Genomic DNA, 25743 nt, shown 5'->3' on the forward strand with positions numbered 1-25743 from the left:
AGTGTCTTATAAGTGAAGAAAGGAGCATATTTCTCTAAATCACCAATTTTTTTATATTCTCTTTTACGGTTGATGCGAAGTTTGTTGAATCTGCAATGAACATTTAGCTATTACAACATTGTATCCGATGCGGTGGCTTTCTTATTTTTTATTTTGTTCCGTTGTAATAATTTTTTATCTTTTACTTTATGTATTTAGTCACGTTTTAGTTGTGATCTTGCATAAAATTTGTTTACGTGATTAAATAAGCACAGCTCCAGTGAAACGTTACCTTCCTACAGTAGGAGCAGTCTTAGAAAATACGGAAAGATGTCATTTCAATTTTGGACCTTGATTTTTTTTCTGCAGTCGTTGGTTTTCTAACTCTTCTTCAGAGAGCTCACTCTTTTTTTTCGTTTCCCCTTGTGTTTTATTTGTTTAAGTATTGAGCAGTTGTTAGGAAAATGACTGTGTTGATTTTTAAGAGGGAATCGATACGCAGAACTGGAGCCGCCTGCCAAAAACCTTTCCATGTGGCTTTGTCTGGCAGATCCAGGGCCTGGATGAGTAAATACTGTGCATAGCTGATGGGTAGGCAGCAGACATCAAACAGCCAAAAACTGGGCCAAGTCTGTCTTCATATTTGATTCAGCTACAGAGAGGGAGACAAGAGCTCTGGTCACAAGCCTCAAACTTTAATAGCGTCTTAAGGGCCTCAGGATGTCCTGATGAGGTATTAGAGGAAGTAATTCAGGAAGAAAGGGACAAATAACCATCTCCGGATGCTGAATGACCCTTAAGGTTGACCGCGTCAGAGTGTTCAAAGACAAGTGCAGACCTGCACTGATCCAAGAAGTTCTTATTACACACTGGCTGCTTCCCTTTGAGAGCAAAGATCTAAGTCCCCTTGTCTCCTGACCCTTATAAATAACAGACGCGTTAACGCCTTCAATGCTTCCAGGCACTTGCAAACCACTAAGTAGTGTTATGCCTGCTTGGTGATCCCATTAAGTTTTTCTCATTAGCAAAGAAAAAAAATCAGGAGTCATTTTATTTTGCTTCCATGACTATGGTGGTTTTGAGGAGGGTGTTTTTCTGGTGTTTTGTGCTTTGCAATTTATAACCCTTTTTTGTGTTTTGATGTGCACTGCTGTGAATTTGATAGCACAGAGGCAATTATTCTTAATACACTACAGATTTAACTCTGTTTTCCAATAGACAGAATTGGTTGGTTGCAAGTACAGAGGGACCATGAATAAATATAGTAAAATACATAATTTTTATTTTCATTAAATTATAAATAATTGTTATAAATTATTTGAATTCAGTTATTTAATGTGTGTGTATGTGTGTATATATATATATATATATATATATATATATATATATATATATATATATATATATATATATATATATATATATTATTTATTTATTTTATTTTTTTTTAATGGGGATTTTTTTTTTTAAGATGACCTGTTCATATGGTCAGTTATCCACTCTTTACTTGGACCGCATTTATTTACATGGTGGTAATGTAATGCTAAAGGGAAATGGAGTACTCAGATTCACTCATTATTACCATGGAGTTCAAGAAGCCCAGCTTTCTTTAAAGGGAACTTGTAAAAAGCCTTAATCAATCCACCTTAAATTATCTGACTGTGTAGCCCTTTAAAAGATAATCCTGTTGATCTCTTTATGACCCTAAAGTACTGCTCCAGCAGGGAAAAACTGAGTTTTGAAGTTGTGTCTGGAAGTGCTTTGTGGCATGACTATGTACTTCTAGCTTCTCCGCCTAAGGGCTAATGCAGACGTCCGATATACTAGCCTGCTGAGTTTGGGTCGGGACTCGGAGGTCCACAGACAGTTCATGGGTTGCTATCCGTGCTCAGACTGAGTTTTACTAACATTGTCCGTACCAAGCAGCACACTGCCCTAGCTGATTGACAGGTGGTTTGCTATGTTACACAGCCACTGACCTGCCAATCAAGTTGCAGTGGCTGCTGCTCGGTAGGAAATACAGCGGAGGCTGAGAAGCTGTAAGTGCATCATCACACCCCAGTGTGCATTTACAGACACAACTTCAAAATATGATTTCTTGATGCTGGAAGGATCAACAGCATATTGATCCATATTAATGCTTTTGGGGGATAACACTTTCTGAGCGTTTCATTTTAAACCCTTTCCACACTTTGTAACAATAGTACATGAATAAGGAGCAGTTAGTTCCCACATAAGGACCTCCTATTATTGTGTGGAGGTGACACAGGTATGAGAGTTCTGGCTGATCCTTGTGCAGCAAGTGTCGATTTTAACTGCCATGATTGGACTTAACTCAGTATCCAACCACTTAACCTCTTACATGCCACATTCAATGCTAACCACTGCTCCTAAGTGGAGTTACAGGTGGAAAGACTCCCGCTGTAAGCACATAGTGCCCAAGTGACGTGATGATTATTATTATTATTTATATAGCACCATTGATTCCATGGTGCTATACATAAGAAGGGGTTACATACCAAATACAGATCTCACTTACAGTAAATAAATTAACAATGATAGACTGGTACAGAGGGAAGAGGACCCTGCCCTTGCGGGCTTACATTCTACAGGATGACGGGGAAGGAGACAGTAGTTTGGGGTTTCAGCAGCTCTGGTTGTGGTGATTCGGTAGCGTGGTCATTGCAGGTTGTAAGCTTTCTTGAAGAGATGGGTTTTCAGGTTCCGTCTGAAGGATCCAAATGTGGCCGATAGTCAGACGTGTTGGGGCACTGAATTCCAGAGGATGGGGGATATTCAGGAGAAGTTTTGGAGGTGATTGGGTGAGGAACGAAAAAGTGTGGAGGAGAGGAGGTGGTCTTGGGAGGACCAGAGATTACGTGAGAGAATATATCGGGAGATTAGTTCAGAGATGTATGGAGGAGAAAGGTTATGGATGGCTTTGAAGGTCAGTGTTAGTACTTTGAACTGGATAGTTGGGAGCCAGATGAGATTGAATTGCCAAGGCAGCTCGGGAGCCTAACAAAGGTCTCATGGTATGCCATAATCTGGACCATTTTAGCTTGCATGCTAGTGTATTTTTTTCATGTACAAACTATCTCAGGATTTAGATCCCTAGTGGGGTAAAATAAATGTAAAAAATAGATTAATAGTGTTTAGGGAAAAAAAAGTAAAAAAAAAATAAAAATCCTCAAACTCTTGTTATGATTTGAAGCCCAGGCTTAATGAAGGCAGCACTGGAGTAAGATGCACCTAATTCATTAAAAGGTATGTATCTTTTAATGAATTAAATGCATTTTTCAGCTGTCATGCGCCTCCGCCAGGCTTTGCCATGCCTTGTCCTCCTCCAACTCCATCCACTTTGGGGGAGCCTGCAGGACTGGTGTGAAACTGCCAAAAATCGCAACATTCTTTGAGTTGTAAAATAATTTTGCAACATTTCAAGATGTTTTGCATCAGACTTCTAACAAAAACATATTAATGACTTGAGCTCAAAGTATTTGGTTTACTTACCGACTATGGGAGTCAGGCACACTGACTTTTTTCTCATGCACATGAGTACTTTCCCATCACACACTTTCTATAGGGAGAGTGGAGTAAGCAGCTGTTGAACTCATCTGGCACTGGTTTATCAGCCTGAAGAACAAAAGAATCATCAGGTTTTTCTATTACAAATGCCCAATCCTCATCTTCCTTGACAACATCTGTCAGGAAAGGATAGGGAGGCCCACAGCGTTAAGGATGCTTTCACATGGCAGGATATTAGTATTTAAAAGTCCAAATCAGGAGACCATCCAAACAAAGAAAGAAATGTTACAAATTTTTATTTTTCTGTATGCAAGTTCCACTTCTGAATTTGGCTTACAAAATACTGATGAAAATATCATCATGTTTAAGTGTCCTTAGTCTAAAGCCCCACCGATATCAAAGGGTTCGGCCGACACTCTAATTTATAAGGGGGTGATTGCCAGTTGATTATTGATTGTGGATATGGCAAGTCTGATTTTGGACTGCTGATTTCGTTGTAATTCCGGAGATAAATCACTACCCGAGATTTCTGTTGGCCTTATCAGTTCTCTTGTGTATAGGAGATGGCCAAGATGGCTGTCTTATGAACAATTGGCCGATAGCCATCTAATGTATATGGGGATCTTAAGTCTTCCCAGAGGGGCTACTCTGCCTCCTTAGTTTCTATGTATCCTGTGGGCTCTGTTGACTTGGACGCTGGTCATACACAGTGGGTAATTAACTACTTAGCAACTGAGTAGTCTCCTGAAGTTTCCTTCTTGATGAAGGGGTCACTGTAGACCATATTTTGTTTTAACAGAGGTATCAAGCAGTTAATTATTTTTTTCTATAGCAATAAACATTAACCCTAGGCTGATCTGTATCATGTACACAGCAGTGTGTTGGAATTTAAAGTCATCTGCTTGTATATGTTTTCAGAAATGAAGTTGTGCTTCATCTAAGTGTTAGCTCAAAACGTCAACGTTAGGACATTTCATACACTGGAATACTATTTACTTGCTCGCTTTAGAAGTCTATCTTTTTAGTTAGGCATTTAATATAATGACATAGTGATTACAATGTATTAGGTAACATAAAAAAGCCTTTACTACTGTGATCCGGTATGTTAATATTACTGTCTTCAGTTACCTGCTAGTAAGCAAAGAATGTCACAAGGAAATATTTGATCTCATACATATGGAGCACGCTTTGTTTTCTCCTGCTTTTATTCTGAACTCACTGGGAGTCTCTTTATGTTACATTACTTTTTAAGTTGCATTACTTTGTGTGTGGTGATTTCACCTGAATGAATACATCAGAAGATAAGATGCTGGATATTTTTTTTTTTTTTACACAGTAAACATCGTAATTTTCTCTTACAGGTTTTGGCTTTGTAACCTTTGAAATTGAAGACGTTGTGGAGAAAGTCTGTGAGATTCATTTCCATGAAATAAACAACAAAATGGTATGTTCTCATTCCAAATAACCCTTAAGAATTGCTAGTTATTATTGTGTATATTCTGAAATGATATTTATGTAAAATGGCTCCCCCATGTAGAGGAACCAAATGTAATTCTTAAAGTGGCTATATTTTGAGCATCGCATTGTATGTTGTTCTTCTTGTAGCTTTTAGTTTTCATTTCCTCTGCCCATCTATTAGTGTTTGTATGTATATGACATTTGGGTATATTGTGCAAAAAATGTTTTGCAGTAATAATGCTTGTTTGATCTCTTCCTATACAAGGATACTAAATTGACATGAACTACATTCCATAGGGAAAGCGTAATGTTCTGTTTTTGAAGCAGGAAGCCACTTCCCCCTCATTCATCTTCCTCAAACGGAGGCTGCACATGAAAAATATCTTTGGAAACTTAGATGGGTCTATGCCTTGAGTTAGGGGACCAGGGAAGCCAAGTTTAACCCTTCTAGATATACCACAACTGAAAAGGCCTATATGCATCTATTTTCTTTGGCAGAATTTTGCTTAACTGATTATAATACTAATTTAAAGAAAGTTTTGTGCTATTATAGTGCAGACTGACTAACACCGATCAGAGAAAAACTACATCCATGGTGATCCTGGTTGGTCTCACTTTTCCAAAAGTTTAGCCAGTTTGGATAAGAAAGCTCATCTGTTTGACTTTGCACTTTGAGTCTCTCCCTCAAACTCTTAAATCCTCCATACACATTAGACTAATGTCAGTTGACCCCGCTGATATTGATGGGTTCAGCTGATAATCTAGTGTGTATGGGGGCCCCGATCGGTGTTTCTCCAGGAGATAACCTGACCACCAGACATATCTGGTGGAAGCTCTATTATAGAGAACTCAGGAGCGCTCAGCTAAACGAGCGCTCCTGTGTATGGAAGAGATGGCCAAGGTGGTTGCCATCTGAATGATTAGCCAAACAGCCATCCAACCGACAGCCATCTAATGTGTATGGATGACTTTAGATTTTTACTCTCCATGCAATTTTATTATTTCTTGATACGCTTTGTTTGCTAACATATTGATAGCTGTGTTCCTAGATTATAATCAATTTTATCATACTCGCAAAGCAAATGTCCAATTTTAAGATCAATAAATTACACAAGTTATGCTTCCCTGCTTGTTAGCTCAGTTCCATTAGGGTAGAGACTTTACCTATGACTACACCCCCAGTCTCATCATAGGTTTGGGCCTCCACAGTGTGGCTGCTGTTTATTACATAGGTCTCTCACAATCTCACCAAGAAGTCATTGCATGACGAGCTAATGTTCTTCATGGCAAATGTGGAATGAATATACACTGTGGGCACAAGTATTAGGCAATTTTATATTTTTTAATGATTCATTTTATTATTGAACAACTACAGAGCTGTTGGTCAATCCAAAAAGTTGTTAATCCTGAAACCTGAATATTTAAGAAAGTAAAAGTGAAGTTTTGTCTTTCTTACGAAAATATTTATTGGACAATTATTAGTGTGCATAATAATTATGCAACTCAATTTTCCCATCTCAATTTTTTTTCATCTGTTAAAGTGTGAATAATAACTCAAACTGTGTAAAAATACATTTCTTACATTTTAAAAAAAAAAAAAATCCATGACCAATATTGCCACCTTTCTTTTCAATAACAGTCATAAACCTTCCTTCCGTGGAGTATATTAGTTTATTTATCTGTTGATGATCAACTTTTTGGGCACAGCCTCCCAGACACTGTTCAGAGAGGTGTACTCTTTTCCTTCACCGCAAATCTCCCATTCAAGAAGGGCCCACAAATTCTCAATAGGGTTTAGGGCAGTTGAGAAAGGGGCCATGTCATTATTCTTTCATCTTTAAGGCTTTTACTAGCAGCCAATCAGTTGAGTACTTGGATGCATGTGATGCAGCATTGTACTACATAAAAAAAAAATTATGGTTTTCTTGAAAGATCCAGATTTTTTCCTCTACCACTGCTTGAAGAAAGTATCATCTAAAAACTGGTAGTAGGTTTGGGAGATGATTTTGAGTCAATTTTTGTCCCAAAAAGGTCCAAGTAACTCTGTAATATTACCAGCCCATAGCAGTACCCCACCTCCACCTTGCTGGCGTCAAAACGAAGGTTTTTGCCTGTTACTGATCCAGCCATGGGCACATCCATCTGGTTCAAGAGTCACTCTCATCTTATCGGTCCATAAAACCTTTGAAAAATCTGTCTTCAGATATTTTCTGGCCCAGTCTTGACGTTTCGGCTTCTGTGTCTTGTATGGTGGTAATCTTGTCTCTGCCTTACTTCCCTTGGCCGTGTCTCTGAGCACTGAACACCTTGAATTTCTGGGCACTCCAGGAAGGTTGCAGTTCTGGAATATGACAGCACTGGACGCTAATGGCTACCTGGTCGTTTCACACTTGATCAATCTCAAATCTTCGGCAGTTAATGTTCGTCTTTGTTTATTAACACAGTTTTTTGTGACCTACTATTTGCAACAAAACTTGTTCACTCCCCAATTTCTTAATAGTTTCAAGAGTGCTACATCCCTCTGTAAGACTTATAACAATTTTTGACTTTTCAGGGTCAGTTAAATCTCTTTTTTTGGGCCATTTTGCCTGAGGAAAACGAGCTGCCTAATAATTCTGCACACCTTGATAAAGGATGTTGATGCCCTTAGGCCTCACCCTCCCTCATTACACAAATGCACATCACCTGATCTGCTTCATTGAAGTTTATACAACTTTGAGTTGGAAAATATGCTTAAAAATGATGATATGGTCAACATACACTCTCCCTAATAATTGTGCACTATAAGGCTATGTGCCCACGTTGCATTTATGAAGCAGAAAATTTCTGCTGCATAAATGCAAGTCCTCTCCCGGAAAAACGCATGCGGAATTCCGCACGCGTTTATCGCGCGTTTATCGCGCGTTTTTCGCGCGTTTATCACGCGTTTTCCACATGCGGAATTGCCTTGCGTTTTTTATGCATTGAACAAAGGCAATTCTGCTTGCGGAAACGCAAAATTAAATGACATGCTGCGGATTTTTGAACGCAGCATAAACGCTGCGGAAAAATCCGCAGCATGTGCATAGAACTTGCGGAATCCCATTGGGGACCATGGGGTGCGTGTTACCAAGCGTTTTTCAAGCGTTTACGCTGCGGAAATTCCGCATCAAAAACGCTTGAAAAATGCTACGTGGGCACACAGCCTTAGGCTATGTGCCCACGTAGCAGATTTGATGCAGAGCGTTTTTGCCCCTCTCTAGCAGAAAAAAACGCATGCAGATTTACATGCGTTTTTTCTGCCAGAGAGAAGCGTTTTTTCAGCGTTTTTACATGCGTTTTCATATGCGTTTTTCAAGCAGTTTTCCAAGCGATTTTGAGCATCACTTGGAAAAGTGCTTGCAACCGGCATGGATTTATAATGTGTGAACAACTGATGCTTTAAATGCAGCATCTATAGTAAAAAAAAAAAGAGAATTAAAACTTTAAAAATAAAAAAAACCTGTATACTCACCTCTCCGGTCTCCTCCAGTCTGCTCCCGGCCGCGTCCTCTCCCTTCGGCGTCCCGCAGTGTACTGTCAGGACCTGCGGTGATGTCATTTAGTCAGCTGATGGTCATACGACCATCACCTGACCGCCGACGTCAGCGGTCGCGTGACAATCAGGTGACTAAATGAAGTCACCGCAGGTCCTGACCGTACACCGCGGGACGCCAAGGAGAGAGGACGTGGCCGGGAGCAGACCGGGGGCCGCCGGAGAGTTGAATATACAGGTTTTGTTTATTTTTAACTTTTTTATTTCTTTTTTTTCACCGCGTGGTAGCCGGGATGAAGAGGAGTTGTAGTCTCCCCTTCATCCTGGGTACCACACGCACCGCGATTACGCTGCAAATTCGCGGCCATTGAGTTTAATTGAAGCGCAGCAAATCCACATATACAGTACAGACCAAAAGTTTGGACACACCTCATTTAAAGATTTTTCTGTATTTTCATGACTATGAAAATTGTACATTCACACTGAAGGCATCAAAACTATGAATTAACACGTGGAATTATATACTTAACAAAAAAGCGTGAAACGACTGAAAATATGTCTTATATTCTAGGTTCTTCAAAGTAGCCACCTTTTGCTTTGATGACTGCTTTGCACACTCTTGGCATTCTCTTGATGAGCTTCAAGAGGTAGTCACCGGAAATGGTCTTCCAGCAATCTTGAAGGAGTTCCCAGAGATGCTTAGCACTTGTTGGCCCTGTTGCCTTCACTCTGCGGTCCAGCTCACCCCAATCCATCTCGATAGGGTTCAGGTCTGGTGACTGTGGAGGCCAGGTCATCTGGCGTAGCACCCCATCACTCTCCTTCTTGGTCAAATAGCCCTTACACAGCCTGGAGGTGTGTTTGGGGTCATTGTCCTGTTAAAAAATAAATGATGGTTCAACTAAACGCAAACCGGATGGAATAGCATGCCGCTGCAAGATGCTGTGGTTCAGTATGCCTTCAATTTTGAATAAATCCCCAAGAATGGCACCAGCAAAGCACCACCACACCTCCTCCTCCATGCTTCACGGTGGGAACCAGGCAAGTAGAATCCATCCGTTCACCTTTTCTGCGTCGCACAAAGACACGGTGGTTGGAACCAAAGATCTAAAATTTGGACTCCTCAGACCAAAGCACAGATTTCCACTGGTCTAATGTCCATTCCTTGTGTTCTTTAGCCCAAACAAGTCTCTTCTGCTTTTTGCCTGTCCTTAGCAGTGGTTTCCTAGCAGCTATTTTACCATGAAGGCCTGCTGCACAAAGTCTCCTCTTAACAGTTGTTGTAGAGATGTGTCTGCAGCTAGAACTCTGTGTGGCATTGACCTGGTCTCTAATCTGAGCTGCTGTTAACCTGCGATTTCTGAGGCTGGTGACTCGGATAAACTTATCCTCTGAAGCAGAGGTGACTCTTGGTCTTCCTCTCCTGGGGCGGTCCTCATGTAAGCCAGTTTCTTTGTAGCGCTTGATGGTTTTTGCAACTGCACTTGGGGACACTTTCAAAGTTTTCCCAATTTTTCGGACTGACTGACCTTCATTTCTTAAAGTAATGATGGCCACTCGTTTTTCTTTACTTAGAATTTGTATTATGGCAAGAAAAAAGCAGCTAACAGTCTATTCAGTAGGACTATCAGCTGTGTATCCACCTGACTTCTGCACAACACAACTGATGGTCCCAACCCCATTTATAAAGCAAGAAATCCCACTTATTAAACCTGACAGGGCACACCTGTGAAGTGAAAACCATTTCCAGTGACTACCTCTTGAAGCTCATCAAGAGAATGCCAAGAGTGTGCAAAGCAGTCATCAAAGCAAAAGGTGGCTACTTTGAAGAACCTAGAATATGACATATTTTCAGTTGTTTCACACTTTTTTGTTAAGTATATAATTCCACATGTGTTAATTCATAGTTTTGATGCCTTCAGTGTGAATGTACAATTTTCATAGTCATGAAAATACAGAAAAATCTTTAAATGAGAAGGTGTGTCCAAACTTTTGGTCTGTACTGTACCTGCAGGTTTGCTGCGTTTCAATGTTCCTCAATGGCCGCGAATTTGCAGCGTAATCGCGGTAGAAATGGTCATGCTGCGTTTTGCAACGCAATGTGAATTCGGCGCGCAAATTAGCGCATCATGTGTACAGCACATCCGAATTCACATTGCTTTGCATGGCAGACGGTTTTACAAGCATTTTCGCAGCCGTAAAAACGCCACAAAAACGCTACGTGGGCACATGGCCTAAGTGTAATGCAAAACACTGAACACTGATAGGTTGATATAATAATCGGGCATGATGTCACTCATGTCATGCAACATTTCTTAGCTTTCAAGTCTGCCGTAGTACTCCTTCTTGTTTTTTTTGGAGTGTGCTATCCTGTGTGGTCCTCATGATTTATGTGACCATTGGCTACTAGATTTTCTTGCTTATGTCCGCCTATATCCTTTTCCCTATTTTTAGAAGTGGCTTTCGTTGTGCTTTTTAACAGGGAAATGTAGCAAATTATACTTTTCTCCCAGTGCTTAATTGCTACAAATAACTGTAAACTTTTTTTTATGTTTATTTTATTTTTTTTTTTTTATCTCTGCATTATGAGAGTGCTACAGTGGTATAAAAAGTAAATAACAAAATTTTATCTACACCCATTTTTTGTATATTTCCGCTTATTTCATCTTTAGTCTTTGTCAAGCACCATTCTCTTCTTCAAACAGTGTAGTTATGTATGCATTGTATATTGGCCTTGTATGTGTTCACAGAGTATAAATTCAATAATGGAGCTTTTAGAGCGGATAAGATCAAAGCAATCTTCTTAGCATATGCTGGAGGCCTGACTCAATATTTGACTTGCTAATTCTTTCCTAGGGCACGGAAATAATATTGTTCATTTTGTTCTTACCGTTACATACAACTGGGATGAAAAAACTACCTTACATTAACTCTATTTAAATCCTTTTTGTCCCTAAAATATTGTACCAGATCACCAACTGTTTCACTAATCGCACTATTAGAAAGGAGTTTTCTGAAGAGGCACCTTTACTTGTAATGTAATTTAGGCCGCTAGAACCAATTATATAAACAATTTATTTGTGTCTTATTTAGAAAGAAGAATTACATAGCGATGTAATCTTGTACTAATAAAATTGGTGACACCATTTACAAATTACCAGTGATTCTTTATCATTCATGAAGAAGTGATATACTTTTCCGGTTCTACCGCTTCATATTAGTTATCGTTCAGATCTAGGTATGAGTATCTTAATGCGTTTGTTAGGGTGGGCAGAGCAGTTGACTTTAGCATTGCCATAACTATGACTATAAAACTGTATTCTCCAACATCATTTTTTTACTTCCTTTATATATTTATTAACAGTATCATGTTCCTCAGTTGTAATGCCATATAATGACAATCAACCAGATAAAATTAAATATTGTACTGGCAATCCCCGAGTTACTTACATAACACTTATAGTTGAGAACATAAAATGTTAAAAAAAAAAAAGAAAAATCTCTCACCGCTCACCTCTCTGGCTGCCCTGCTGCTCACTGCCTACTTTCCGGTCCTCTTCCTTCTGCTGTCGCATGCCGCATCTCTGGCGTTTTCACCATGGGTTATAACTTGTGGCCTCGAAGGTCACTGTATGTTATAAGGTCGCGATGTTGTAATGTTAAGACATGCTCTGCGACTTTACAAGACCTTGATGGGGCCGGAAGTCCTAGTCTATAGTGAAGAAGCTGGATCTGCGATGGCAGAAAGAAGAGGACCGGACATTGAGCAGCGGGGCATTCAGAGAGATGAGTGATGTATTTATGTATTTTTTTTTTGTGTACCTGTTCCAACTTACATAAAAATTCAACTTATGACCAATCCTACTGAACCTTTCTAGTTTGTAACCTGGGGACTGCCTGTATTCATAATACAGTGTCCATACAATGGAACCTATATGGCTATATAATACGGTCATATCAATAAAGCACATATAATATTGAGCGTTTCAGTAGTGCCCCATACATAATAACTGATGTACTTTCTACGTAATACTGCAAGCGGTGGTTGTCCATACAGTATTAATAAAGTGGTATGAACCAGTGAATATGCTACGCTGGTGCTAACTACATTGTCTATGCAGTATTATCAGCCATACTGCCTATACTCTATACCAGGGACATCAAACTCAAACATACAGAGGGCCAAAATTAAAAACTTGGACAAAATCGTGGGCCAACCAGTTTACAGTATAATGGGCACCGCATAGTCCTCCATACAGAATAATGGCCCCATGTAGTCCTCCATACAGAATATTGGGCCCCACATAGTCCTCCATACAGTGTTATGGGCCCCACATAGTCCTATATACCTAATAATGGCCCCACATAGTCCTCTATACAAAATAATGGTCCTCACATAGTCCTCCATACAGTGCTATGGGCCTCACATAGTCCTCCATACAGAATAATGGTCCCACATAGGGGTGGTGGTTCTGCTGTCGTGGGCCAAATAAAACCACCCAGAGTTTGATATGTGTGCTCTATACCAACTGTTATGTACTTAAAATAGTTTTAGAAGTTGTCTGGTCTAAATTGATAAGTCTGCAGTCACTCTGTGTGACTGCAGACTTGTGAATATTCCCCTCTTATGCACTGTGCACTGCGAGGATTCGCCAGTTTCTGAGCGGGGAATGGCGGTGATGCATGTGTTATGCATATTCCCGGGCAGAGTCCGTCTAGTGGGTGCGGCATCTCTCCATATACTTGTATTGAGCTAATTTGCATTTTATTGAATGAAATAAATATTTGATACAATAGAAAAACAGAACTTAATATTTGGTGCAGTGGTGCGCTGCGAGGATTTGTTGGTTTCTGAGCCGGGAACGGTGGTGATGTATGTGATATGCATACTCCCGAGCAGAGCCCGTCTAGTGGGTGCGGCATACAAGTGTATGGCGCAAGGCCACACCCACTAGACTGGCTCTGCCCGGGAGAATGCATACATCACCACCGTTCCCGGCTCAGAAACCAGAGCACAGTGCTTGCGCTGGGGGGATTCTTAAGTCTCCAGTCACACAGAGTGAATGCAGACTTTTCATTTTAGACTGGACAACTCTATTAACAGCCAGTGGCTGGATTTTAAAGATTATAATTTTTACTATATACAGCAGCACTGAAATATTACTGTATGATCGCAGGTTCAAATCCCCTAAGAAGTCTAACAAATACACTAGAATAGTGAAAAAAAAAGTTGTAAAAACTTTTACAAAAATTAGACACACAAAACTTTGAATCACACCCATTATTGCAATTACAGAGGTCAGACGTTTCCTATAGTTCTTGACCAAGTTTGCACACACTGCAGCAGGGATTTTAGCCCACTCCTCCATACAGATCTTCTCCAGATCTTTCAGGTTTAAGGGCTGTCACTGGGCAACATTGAGTTTCAGCTCCCTCCAAAGATTTTCTATTGGGTTCACGTCTGAAGACTGGCTAGGCCACTCCAGGACCTTGAAATGCTTCTTACGGTGACTTTTCAAACCTTTTACGCCACTTTTGTGGCAAAAATTCTTTGAAGAATCCACCTTTTTATCGTTTACTGTAGTATTGGAAATGAGCTGTACACTATAAAGTACTGCCACAAATCAGTAAGTAAGAAAACTGCAAGGAGGGTGCATTGCTCGAGACAACTTGAGAATACCCCTTGAACAATTGATAACCTGTCCATATACAGTTATATGAAAAAGTTTGGGCACCCCTATTAATCTTAAGCTTAATGTTTTCTTAAAATTGGTGTTTTTGCAACAGCTATTTCAGTTTGATATATGTAATAACTGTTGGACACAGTAATGTTTCTGCCTTGAAATGAGGTTTATTGTACTAACAGAAAATGTGCAATCTGCATTCAAACAAAATTTGACAGGTGCATAAGTATGGGCACCTCACCAGAAAAGGGACATTAATATTTAGTAGATCCTCCTTTTGCAAAAATGACAGCCTCTAGTCGCTTCCTGTAGCTTTTAATGATTTCCTGGATCCTGAATGAAGGTATTTTTGACCATTCCTCTTTACAAAACAATTCCAGTTCAGTTAAGTTTGATGGCCGCCGGGCATGGACAGCCCTCTTCAAATGATCCCACAGATGTTCAATGATATTCAGGTCTAGGGACTGGGATGGCCATTCCATAACATTGTAATTGTTCCTCTGCATGAATGCCTGAATAGATTTGGAGCGGTGTTTTGGATCATTGTCTTGCTGAAAGATCCATCCCCTGCGTAACTTCAACTTTGTCACTGATTCTTGAACATTATTGTCAAGAATCTGCTGATACTGAGTGGAATCCATGCGTCCCTCAACTTTAACAAGATTCCCGATGCCGGCATTGGCCACACAGCCCCAAAGCATGATGGAACCTCCACCAAATTTTACTGTGGGTAGCAAGTGTTTTTCTTGGAATGCTGTGTTTTTTTGCCGCCATGCATAACGCCTTTTTGTATGACCAAACAACTCAATCTTGGTTTCATCAGTCCACAGGACCTTCTTCCAAAAAGAAATTGGCTTCTCCAAATGTGCTTTTGCATACCTCAGCCGACTCTGTTTGTGACGTGCTTGCAGAAACGGCTTCTTTCGCATCACTCTCCCATACAGCTTCTCCTTGTGCAAAGTGCGTTGTATAGTTGACCGATGCACAGTGACACCATCTGCAGCAAGTTGATGCTGCAGCTCTCTGGAGGTGGTCTGAGGATTGTCCTTGACTGATCTCACCATTCTTCTTCTCTGCCTTTCTGATGTTTTTCTTGGCCTGCCACTTCTGGCCTTAACAAGAACTGTCCCTGTGTTCTTCCATTTCCTTACTATGTTCCTCACAGTGGAAACAAGAGGTTACAAAACCAAAAAAAGTGCTTTAGTAAGTCAGTAAAAAGTAGGTAGGAGTATTTAAAACAAGAAAATGATAAGGGTGCCCATACTTATGCACCTGTCAAATTTTGTTTGAATGCAGATTGCACATTTTCTGTTAGTACAATAAACCTCATTTCAAGGCAGAAACATTACTGTGTCCAACAGTTATTACATATATCAAACTGAAATAGCTGTTGCAAAAACACCAATTTTTATAAAACATTAAGCTTAAGATTAATAGGGGTGCCCAAACTTTTTCATATAACTGTAAGTCATCAATATGACATCGGCGATCAACCAACAGCTAGCGACACAAAACTGCTCTAGTAGCAGGCGGAACGGACCAAGGCACGAGCATTAATTCGATGTTCTGCCATGTACTGTACATCACTTAGTTTCGGCTGCTAGTAGTTTTCAGCTGATTGGTGGGATTGCCAGGTGTCGGACCCTGATGATCTCAGGAGATAGGTCATGAATTTTTAAGTCCTGGACAACACATTTTATACAAAAGTACAATTGTAACAGCATTGGCAAATTTTACTGGCACATGTAAAACTTGGTGTTAGTGTTCTAATAATTGCAATTAGCCGTTATTAGGTAGCAGTTTTTTGGTTTTGTGAACTTTTTGTTATGTGTATAATATTTTTTACATTGCTACTTTATCTCTTATTTGCCAAGCATTACCCATTGAAGAGTCCTTTGAAAATGAACTTATGCCAGCTGCTTATACGTACGGCAAAATATGATATTTCATCTGGGCTTTGCTCTATTTTGGTCTTGCAATCTTCGCATTGCTGGTCATTTTATTCCTCTTTTATGTTTAGACCTTTTTTTGAATTGTTTTTCCCGTCTGACATTTTAAAGCTTTTATCTTTTAGCTAGTTAAATTCAAAGTGATGCCTCACAGACACCTGTGGAATATAATAACTTGTTCTCCTGGTGGAGTTAGTATGGTCTTTATGTTACTGGCGGTCAACCAAGCGAGAGATTGAAGTTGCAATGAGAGATAAAAGCTTTTAAAACTGATGTAGGTGTCGGTACATTAAAGAGGGACTGTTAAACCGCAGCAGCAATAAGTGCCCCATATTAAACTACTGAAGGTGAAAGAAAGTCCAGTAAGAGACTGGCATTAACACTCCATGGATAACTCATAGCATTCCTTGAAAATGTTCTTGGTGGACACGGTATCAGGTTATGTATGTAAATTCGTCCTTGGCAATGTACAGGTTTTCATATTACATCTTTACCATTCTTATACTTCCGTATTCTTTTCTGAAACCAAGACTACAGATGCCCCACAAAATCTGTATTAAAATGTACTCTTGCAATAAAGTAACACAGGTGCATGAATGACAGTGGATGTAGTGGAATGAAAATAAAGCCTTTGGTAAATGTTGGAAATGATTTATTTGAGGCTGGATAAGCACTTTTTTTTATTCATCTGTATGAGGAATGGAGCTACTGCTGTGTGATCATCTCATTTTGGCTTAATGCTCACAGTTGGTAGGGGGTTATTTGTGCAGATTCGGTCCATTGACATTTACTGTGTGACATTGCCATTGAGCTGCGGTGTGTGCGTTTGCTTACACTGCTGTATGCCTTGACGTGTGCATTGCTTAAGCTTTTATCTTGTCAGTGTTGGTTATTGTGTGGTTGCATTTGTATCTGCTTAAGAAGCACTTCAAGGAAGCATAATAGGGTACATTAAACTTATTGTAAGTAGAGTCAAAACACTGGTTACTCAATTGTGACTGGTGTATCGGTTGTACACACTTGGTCGCTGACTAATGTATTAAAACATGGCGAACTGTATTTCCACTCTTGAAACAGTCTTCAGCTCTAGACCTGTCCAGTTACTCTCACCACAAGGACATCCTTCTCAGTAGTCTAACCTTTTTAGGTTCAAGGTATAGAGAGGATGCCTCATTTTGTCTTTTCTGGAGCACACCATTCCCCTGCCTTCTAGCTTATTGCTTGCCAAGAGATGGTGCGCTCCTAATTGATATGACAGTTCAGACTAACGGCATCATCGTCTGACTGGCCCGAACCGTGCTCTCTCCAATGCTGCATGCAGATGCATCTTTTTCTTTGCAACATCAAAGGAGCACAGAGGCACTGACGATCCACCAATCAGGCCAGCTTCAGAGCAGCACTTACAAGCCCTTTGGAAAGATCTTGTAAGTACTGTGCTCTTTGCCCAGGAGAGAGTCCACTGCTGATAAACTACAAAGGTAGCCGGTAACCAAGGCAAAATGCATTAAAGGGGTTATCCGGTCTTAAACTGCTAGTCTGCAGTCGCTCTATGTGACTGCAGACTTGTGAATCCTCACATTGCGCGCATTGAGTGTTTTGAGTGTTCTCTGGCGCCGGGAAAGGAGGGGGTCTCAGAACAAGTATGCAATTTGCATACATGTGGTCACGTGCCGACTGGCCTGTATCTGGCCTCTCTCATTGCAAGTGTATTGAGCTAGGCCAAATACAGTCTAGTCGGAATGTGTCCGAAAGCATGCAAATCGCATACTTCAGGTCACATGACCGCTCGCTGCCCATGTCTGCACTGGAGAGTCCTCACAGCGAGCTATGCATGCAATGTGGGGATTCACAAATGTGCAGTCACATAGAGTAACTGCAGACTTGTAGTTTAAGACTGGACAACCCCTTTAAACAATATAATTAAAATTTCCTCTGTTCTTGTGAAAATGAGCAATTTTGCAATTTACCTCTTTAAAAATTCCTCTGTTCAGAAGTACTTTACAATTTTACCCATTAAAGAGCTTGAAAATCTCCCTTTAAGGTGGCCATATATACTTTATCTGTCTGCCAAACACTTGTTCAACCAACAGCTATTTGTTATAAACTTCCATACGAACGCATGTTTTGTTCGGCGGAGAATACATTTGTTCTGAATTGGGAGATCGGAGTAAGCTGCAGACAGATATATGTAGTAGCAGCTTGTTTATGCTGAAAATAAAGGACTTGAATCATGTTAAAATTTAGCATACTCAATACGTTTGCCCCAGATATAGAGTAGCTATAAAAAGTTAACACATCCCTGTTAAAATGCCTGTTTTTTGCACTGTAAGAAATAATACAAAGAATAATTTGAGAACTTTTTCCACCTTTTTAGCGTGAACCTGTCACATGAAAAACTGATTAATCTGCAGATATGCAGTAGATATGCGATCAATCTGCAGGTTAACAGCGTTTTGAACCTGCCCAGCGTCAGCACTTAGAGCCCCTCTGCCAGGAGGAAATTTACTTTATTCCTCCCATTAGCGTTCCAGTTTGTCACTGAGGTGGCACAGGCACAGCCCGCGTTCAGGCATCGTTCTGTGTATAAAGTGTGGCGGGTGTTATTGTGCCTTTGGCACTGACTGACAGCCAACCTTAATGTTGAGCTGCTATCAGTCAGAGCCGGGGGTGAGGTAACAGCCGCCGCTCACTATACACAGAAGAGTGGTGATTGAACCTGTGCCACCCCCGTGACTGAAGCTAGAATGCTACTGGGAGGAATAAAGTTCATTTCCTCCAGGCAGCGGAGGTCTAGGTGCAACCGCCAGGCAGGTTCAAAACGCTATTAATCTACAGATTAATCCCATATCAAGTTTTTTTCACTAGACCGGTTCCCTTTAATGTCACTCATGATCTGAACAAATCTATTAAAGGGACTCTGTCACCACTTTTGACCTATCTAAACTATTACTATGGGCATACAGAGTATAGACTGCTGAAAAAGGCATCCCTGTATGTCTCATACCAGATGCCTTGTTGATAAATTTATCACTTTATGTAAATGACCTCTTCCAGACTATGGTGAGGATGTGGCCTGGGAGATAACACTGCCTCCTGAGCTTATTTTACATGAAGGGGGAGTTATCAGTGTGATGTGTAATGTCCGCTCTCTGCTCTCCTGACCTCACTGCAGAGCTGTGTGTGATTATACCTGACACATCTGCAGCTTCCTCTCAGCTTCCAGCTCACAGGCAGACAAGGCTGTAATATTGTTGCTCAGAGAGAAGTAAAAGATATGTTTGCAAGGGGAGAAATTAATCCTGTTCTGTGTTAGTTACTTGTCTCACTGGTATTTCCCCCTTCATGTAAAACAAGTCCTGGGGGCAGAGTTATCTTCCTGGCAACATCCTCCCCATAGCGTGGAAGAGGTCATTTATATAAAGTGATAAAAGATGATTTCTCAACAACAAGGCATCTGATATGAAGTATACAGGTATCACTCTCCTCAGCAGTCTATAGCCTGTATGCCCATATTAATAGTATAGATAGGTTAAATGTGCTGACAGACTCTCTTTAAGAAACTAACCAAAATCATTTTGAGGGGGAAATGAAAATAACAAAACTAAAATAATATGGTTGCATAAGTTCGAACACTGTCTTATAATTGGGGATGTGGTTCAGAATTAGTCAATCACATGTAAACTCATGTTAAATAGTTGTCTGCACAGACTAGAGTCCCATTGTAAAGTTGTGTGTAATTCTAATGCTCAATACAGAAATGTTTTACAGAAATAGTCTCGCTTGGAACCAAAGCTAATAGGGTGATAATACTGTATATGATGTATATGTATGTGTGTATATTGTTCTCCAGAGATCTTACAAGGGACTAGAGGACATTCATTATTTGTAGTGGAAATGTGATTTTGGCATCTAAATAGTAGAGGATTCTTTACAGTTAGAGTAGTCTGAGTAGACTGAGGAATGCCTTACCGCAAAAGTTAGTAATTGCAAAAACTATATCAGCATTTAAGAAAGGGCTCAATGTTTTTTCTCTTGACAAATTGTATTGTTCTTTATAAATGAGCTAGTTCATAATGCATAATTGGAAGGTTCACCTTGATTGACCTATGTTCTTTTTCAACCTATTTGTCCCAATTTTTTGTTTATATACGGTGAGACAGAAAATGTTCTGTGTGCATTTATGTGAAATGTTTATAGAGGTAGAGTAGGACCCCTATTGAAGTCTGTGGGGTCCTAATGTGTTCCAGAAGTCCTGGAAAGATATGCTAAGCTGTACAGTAATATTATTTTATGCCCCTTAGTCTCAAAGCACTTTGTGCTTCTACGTTTTCATATAGAACTAAATTCTTAGAATTAAGTAAAATATAAAAATGTGCACTGTGGGTTCTATAATTGGTAATTATCATTTTACACTGCTCACTTTGTATCCTGCTTTAAGAAGCAGCTTTTGGCTGCATACTGATCCTGCAAATTTAGTAGACCCCAGTTGGAAATTATATTAACGAAGATCCTGTATAATTAATTAAACAACAATCAGTTAGATCTAACAACTGCAAATTCATTTCCTCTTTACATCAACTGAAATGTTTCCCACTTTGATCAGGTCCTAGCTGAACTATTATTAGACAAATCATACATTTATTTAAGGGAATCAAATACCTTTGTGCTTCCCTCTGTAGTAAAGACAATACAATCCTTTAATGTTGTTCATTATTTTGCTCCACATCTGGAGATCAGGGACCAAATGTGGCTCAATTTAGTTTTTTTTTTTCTTTTCTTTTTGCTAAACTGAAGGTCGCATCCAACGTGTTTAATGGAAACTTGTTTTAAACCACTGCTGAGATTTAGATCTCAGCTAAATTAGTCCATGGAGATGCAAATACTTGGCAAATAATTCAGGGCAATTGTAAGTGGCTATGTGGCAGACATGCTAGAAGTAACAGAAGTATAAATTCACTTAACAAATTCACACAATAGGTCCATTCCCGGCATCCTCCCTGACCTCCACCATGCTCAACCAGCAGAGGAGACGCAAAAAATTATCTCTACCTATATAGAACCTATTCCGAAATCTATGGAAGTAGCTGGGCCTGTCCAGAAGAAATAGGATTTTTTTTTCTCATTAATTTGAATCTCCAATAAATGAATTATAAAGTATATTTTAAAAAATGTTCCTGGTTTTGTTTTATATACAATACAATTTTAACAGCTACAGTAATCTCATTTCAGTAAGAACATTTTTGAAAAGTGCGAAATACTTGAGTGAAACATTGCAAAATAATTTATTTAACACTATTGCTGCATGAAAGGTGACATTCATTTTTGTCAATTGAGAACATCTATCCACCGACTTAGGAATCCCAGGATTTCACTCAATTAAGAATTATAAACATTGAACTGCTGAAAAACAAACATACATGCTTCATAATTTGGTATAGTCATTTTTATGACTATTAGGCTGTGTTCACATCATGTTTTATTCACTCGTCTTACTTACAATTTAAGCTCCGAAAAATGAGATTCCCAAGTTTGCACTGACAGGGCCATTGACTTTAATGATGCAGACTGAGTTATGTGGTGCTCTCAGGTATTATTTTTGGTGGAATTTCCCTATTTGAAGTGGTCACCAAAACGCAGTCGACCAGATTTTGGTGCCCATTTCAATTTGGTGGATACTGTTAAAAATGATGTTCGACGGCACATGAAGTGGCTCAGTCTACATCAGTAAAGTTAATGGCTCTGTTATTGCAAACATTCGAATCCCGTTTTTCAGAATTTCACATCTATGTTCAGATGGAGTCACTGACAAGTTGATAAAACGTGATTTTATTAACACACTAAAAAGGTTTCTCTTAAGGGAACTTCATGATTAAACAACAATGCTAGTCACTTTCTACTTTCAAAATTTTTGTTCTATAAAGTTGTTATTTATTGACTCTTTTCTGTTCAATAATTAAATGGCAGATTCATCGGATTAGGTTACCCCAGTTTAATTGGGTTAAGTTTCAGTTTTTTGCAAATTAGTAGGTGCTGTATGATAACTTTAGAAGTTTTTGCAAAGGTAAACATTTGTAAAATCCTAAATGTTTAACAAAGCAGCAGTCAATAAGAAAATAGTCAAATAAGATTTTCATGGCGTTCCACAGCTAAGGTGCATTCAGAGTAGCCGACAGGCAGCGTTGAATCACCGAACAACTACATGAAAGCTGGTCAGCAGACTTTTAATAGCCTTTCTAGATATGCTGATTGCACTTGCCATGAGCACAGAACAATTGGTAATAGACCATTCTATGCACATAGGCTGTCATTGTTCTCGGCAGCTTGTGTCATGTTTAAACAGAGGGTTGGGTGCCGAAAACTAATATATGTAAGCAAACTTGGTCGCCTGTTTCCACTGGACAATTTATCAAGAAACTAATGGTCCTAGGAATGCTCCTTCCCAAAAATCAGGAGGTGTAAGCCCAGCATCATGCTACACTCACACATCCATCTGTTGCGGTCTGAGTATGGACTGCGATGCACAGACCAGACTCATACTCTACAGCTTCATACGTACCTTTGACTCTAGCTGTGACACACAAAGGTATGAATGTAACCCCATACAGACCCAATATGTAGTGGATAGCTATTTGCTAAACAATTGTTCGGCTGGCAGCCATCTCTCTTGACTCCTCCTTACAAAGGAGTGCTCACTCTGCCGAAGGTTCCTGTGTTCTCAACAAGAGAACCACTGACAGACTCCCCTGGCTGCGGCTTATCTTTCTGAGAATAAAAGGATCAGCAGTTTGAAATTGGACAAGCCAATTCCTTATCTAACCTGACGTCTGTCTGGAGGCCATCATACACATTAGGCCCCTTTCACACGTCCACTTACAAAAAATCCTACGCATGAGATGGCCTGTTTCTACGATCAGTGTGGTTTTCTTTTGACCGTCCATGTGTACGTGTGGGCCATTCGTGTGTACCATCCGCGTGCTGTCCGTGTGACACGTACCGGAATAGAATGCAGATTAGAAATTACAGATTTTTAGGTGTTAAAGATGTGCAAAGAGATAGATATCTAACACACACAAAAATAGTTTATTTAAAAAAGATAGATAGATATGGGGTAAATAGATGATAGATAATATACATCTGCAAGATATATAGTGGGGAAAATAAGTATTTGATACACTGCTGATTTTGCAAGTTTTCCCACTTACAAAGAATGGAGAGGGCTGCAATTTTTATCGTAGGTACACTTCAACTGTGAGAGACAGAATCTAAAAATATTAAACAGAAAATTATCTTGTATGATTTTTAAGTAATTAAATTGCATTTTATTGCATGAAATAAGTATTTGATCGCCTATCAACCAGCAAGAATTCTGGCTCTCACAGACCTGTTAGTTTTTCTTTAAGAAGCCCTCCTACTCTGCACTCATTGCCTGTAATAATTGTACCTGTTTGAACTCTTTACCTGTATAAAAAACACCTATCCCACACAATCAATCACACTCCAACCTCTCCACCATGGCCAAAACCAAAGAGCTGTCTAAGAATACCATGCACAAAATTGTAGACCTGCACAAGGCTGGGATGGGCTACAGGACAATAGGCAAGCAGCTTGTTGAGAAAGCAACAGCTGTTTGGCACAATTATTGGAAAATGGAAGAAACACAAGATGGCTGTCAATCTTCCTCAGTCTGGGGCTCCATGCAAGGTCTCACCTCATGGCAGTAAAGATGATTCTGAGAAAGGTCAGGAATCAGCCCAGAACTACATGGGAGGATTTGGTCAATCACCTGAAGAGAGTCTCAAATATTACCGTCAGTAACACACTATGCCGTCATGGATTAAAATCCTGCATGGCGTGCAAGGTCCCCCTGCTCACGCCAGCACATGTCCAGGCACATTTGAATTTCACCAATGACCGTCTGGATGATCCAGGGGAGGCATGGGAGAAGGTCATGTGGTCACATGAGACCAAAATATAATTTTTTGGTATCAACTCCACTGCCCGTGTTTGCAGGAAGAAGGAGGATGAGTACAACCCAAGAACACCATCCCAACCGTGAAGCATGGTGGAGGAATCCTCATACTTTGGGGGTGCTTTTCTGCAAATGGGACAGGACAACTGCACCAAATTGAAGAGAAGATGGATGGGGTCATGTATTGCGAGATTTTGGGCAACAACCTCCTTCCTTCAGTAAGAGCATTGAATATGGGTTGTGGCTGGGTCTTCCAGCATGACAGTGATCCGAAAAACACACAGCCAGAGCAACAAAGGAGTGGCTCCGTAAGAAGCATTTCAAGGTCCTGTAGTGGCCTAGCCAGTCTCCAGACCCGAACCCAATAGAAAATCTTTGGAGGGACCTGAAACTCAATGTTGCCCAGTGACGGCACCGAAACTTGAAAGATCTGAAGAAGATCTGTATGGAGGAGTGGGCCAAAATCCCTGCTGCAGTGTGTGCTAACTTGGTCAAGAACTACAGGAAACGTCTGACCTCTGTAATGGCAAACAAAGGTTTCTGTACCAAATATTAAGTTCTGTTTTTTTGTATTGTATCAAATACTTAATTCATGCAATAAAATGCAAATTATGTAAAAATCATACAATGTGATTTTTTGGATTTTTTTTTTTAAGATTCTGTCTCTCACAGTTGAAGTGTACCCATGATAAAAATTACAGACCTCTCCATTCTTTGTAGGTGGGAAAACTTGCAAAATCGCAGTGTATCAAATACTTATTTTCCCCATTGTATAATTAGTGCCTTACTTGTGTAGCTTACATATATTAACCAAATAAATACATGAAAAAAAATGATGTGGGGTCCCCCCCTTTCTGGTAACCAGCAAGGGAAAAGCAGACAGCTGTGAGCTTTGAAGGTCCATGGTTGTTGGGCCCTTACCATCCTAAAAATACCAGCCAACAGCGGACCCAGAAGTAGAGCATCATATTTAATGCTCCAATTCTGGCGCTTCGCCTTTGCTGTTCCCGATTTTCCTGGTGCATTTGCAATGATGTTTGGCGTTTCCCAGCTGTAAATTTTCCAAAAACACAGCTGCCATCAAGCCCTGATGTTAGTAATTGAAATGTGTCTATCAGACAACCCCATTACTAACCCAGTAATGAAAAAAAAAAAACACAAAAAAAAAATTAAATAAACACTCTGTAACACTTTCCCTGGTTCACCGCTTTATTAAAAAAAAATCCCACCCAGGTTCACCTTAGTCCAAGTAAATCCAGCGAAGTCCATCGAATCCTCCGTGCTCCATAGTCTACTGCTGTGACACATTGCGCTGCATGAGACCGGACGATGCTGAAGAGTGGTGATGTAATTAATGTTACTGCTCATCAGAGTCGTCGGATCACGCAGGGGGCAGCGTGACCTGGCGATTTTGATGAACGGCAATGTTAATAATGACACCGCTCTTCAGAATCGCCTGGTCTCACGCAGCGTAACCCAGCAGTGGCTGTTTCCAAAGACTATGGAGCCTCAGAACGAGGCTCCACAAAGTCTTTGTATGGAAGATTAGATGAACTTCGCTGGACTCTCTTGGACTACGTCCGATTCGGTAGACTAGGGCGGACCTGCGTGGGATTTTTTTTTATTTTTTTAAATAAACTGGTGAACCAGGGAAATTCATGT

General features: G+C 40.0%; 1 protein-coding gene across 4 annotated transcripts in view; it reads left to right on the top strand.

Moving 5' to 3' along the window:
- Positions 1–25743, top strand: part of MSI2 (musashi RNA binding protein 2) — an 810011-nt gene that overhangs the window by 510933 nt on the left and 273335 nt on the right. For all 4 annotated transcript variants that reach the window (XM_073664582.1, XM_073664585.1, XM_073664583.1 and 1 more), the window contains exon 8: positions 4869–4951. In XM_073664582.1, the coding sequence (XP_073520683.1) occupies positions 4869–4951 (83 nt within the window). The remainder of the gene's footprint in view (positions 1–4868; positions 4952–25743) is intronic.

This window comes from Phyllobates terribilis, unplaced genomic scaffold, assembly GCF_046119375.1.
Source record: "Phyllobates terribilis strain yellow unplaced genomic scaffold, ASM4611937v1 Scaffold_2__4_contigs__length_985480577, whole genome shotgun sequence".
NCBI classification, from domain to species: domain Eukaryota; kingdom Metazoa; phylum Chordata; class Amphibia; order Anura; family Dendrobatidae; genus Phyllobates; species Phyllobates terribilis.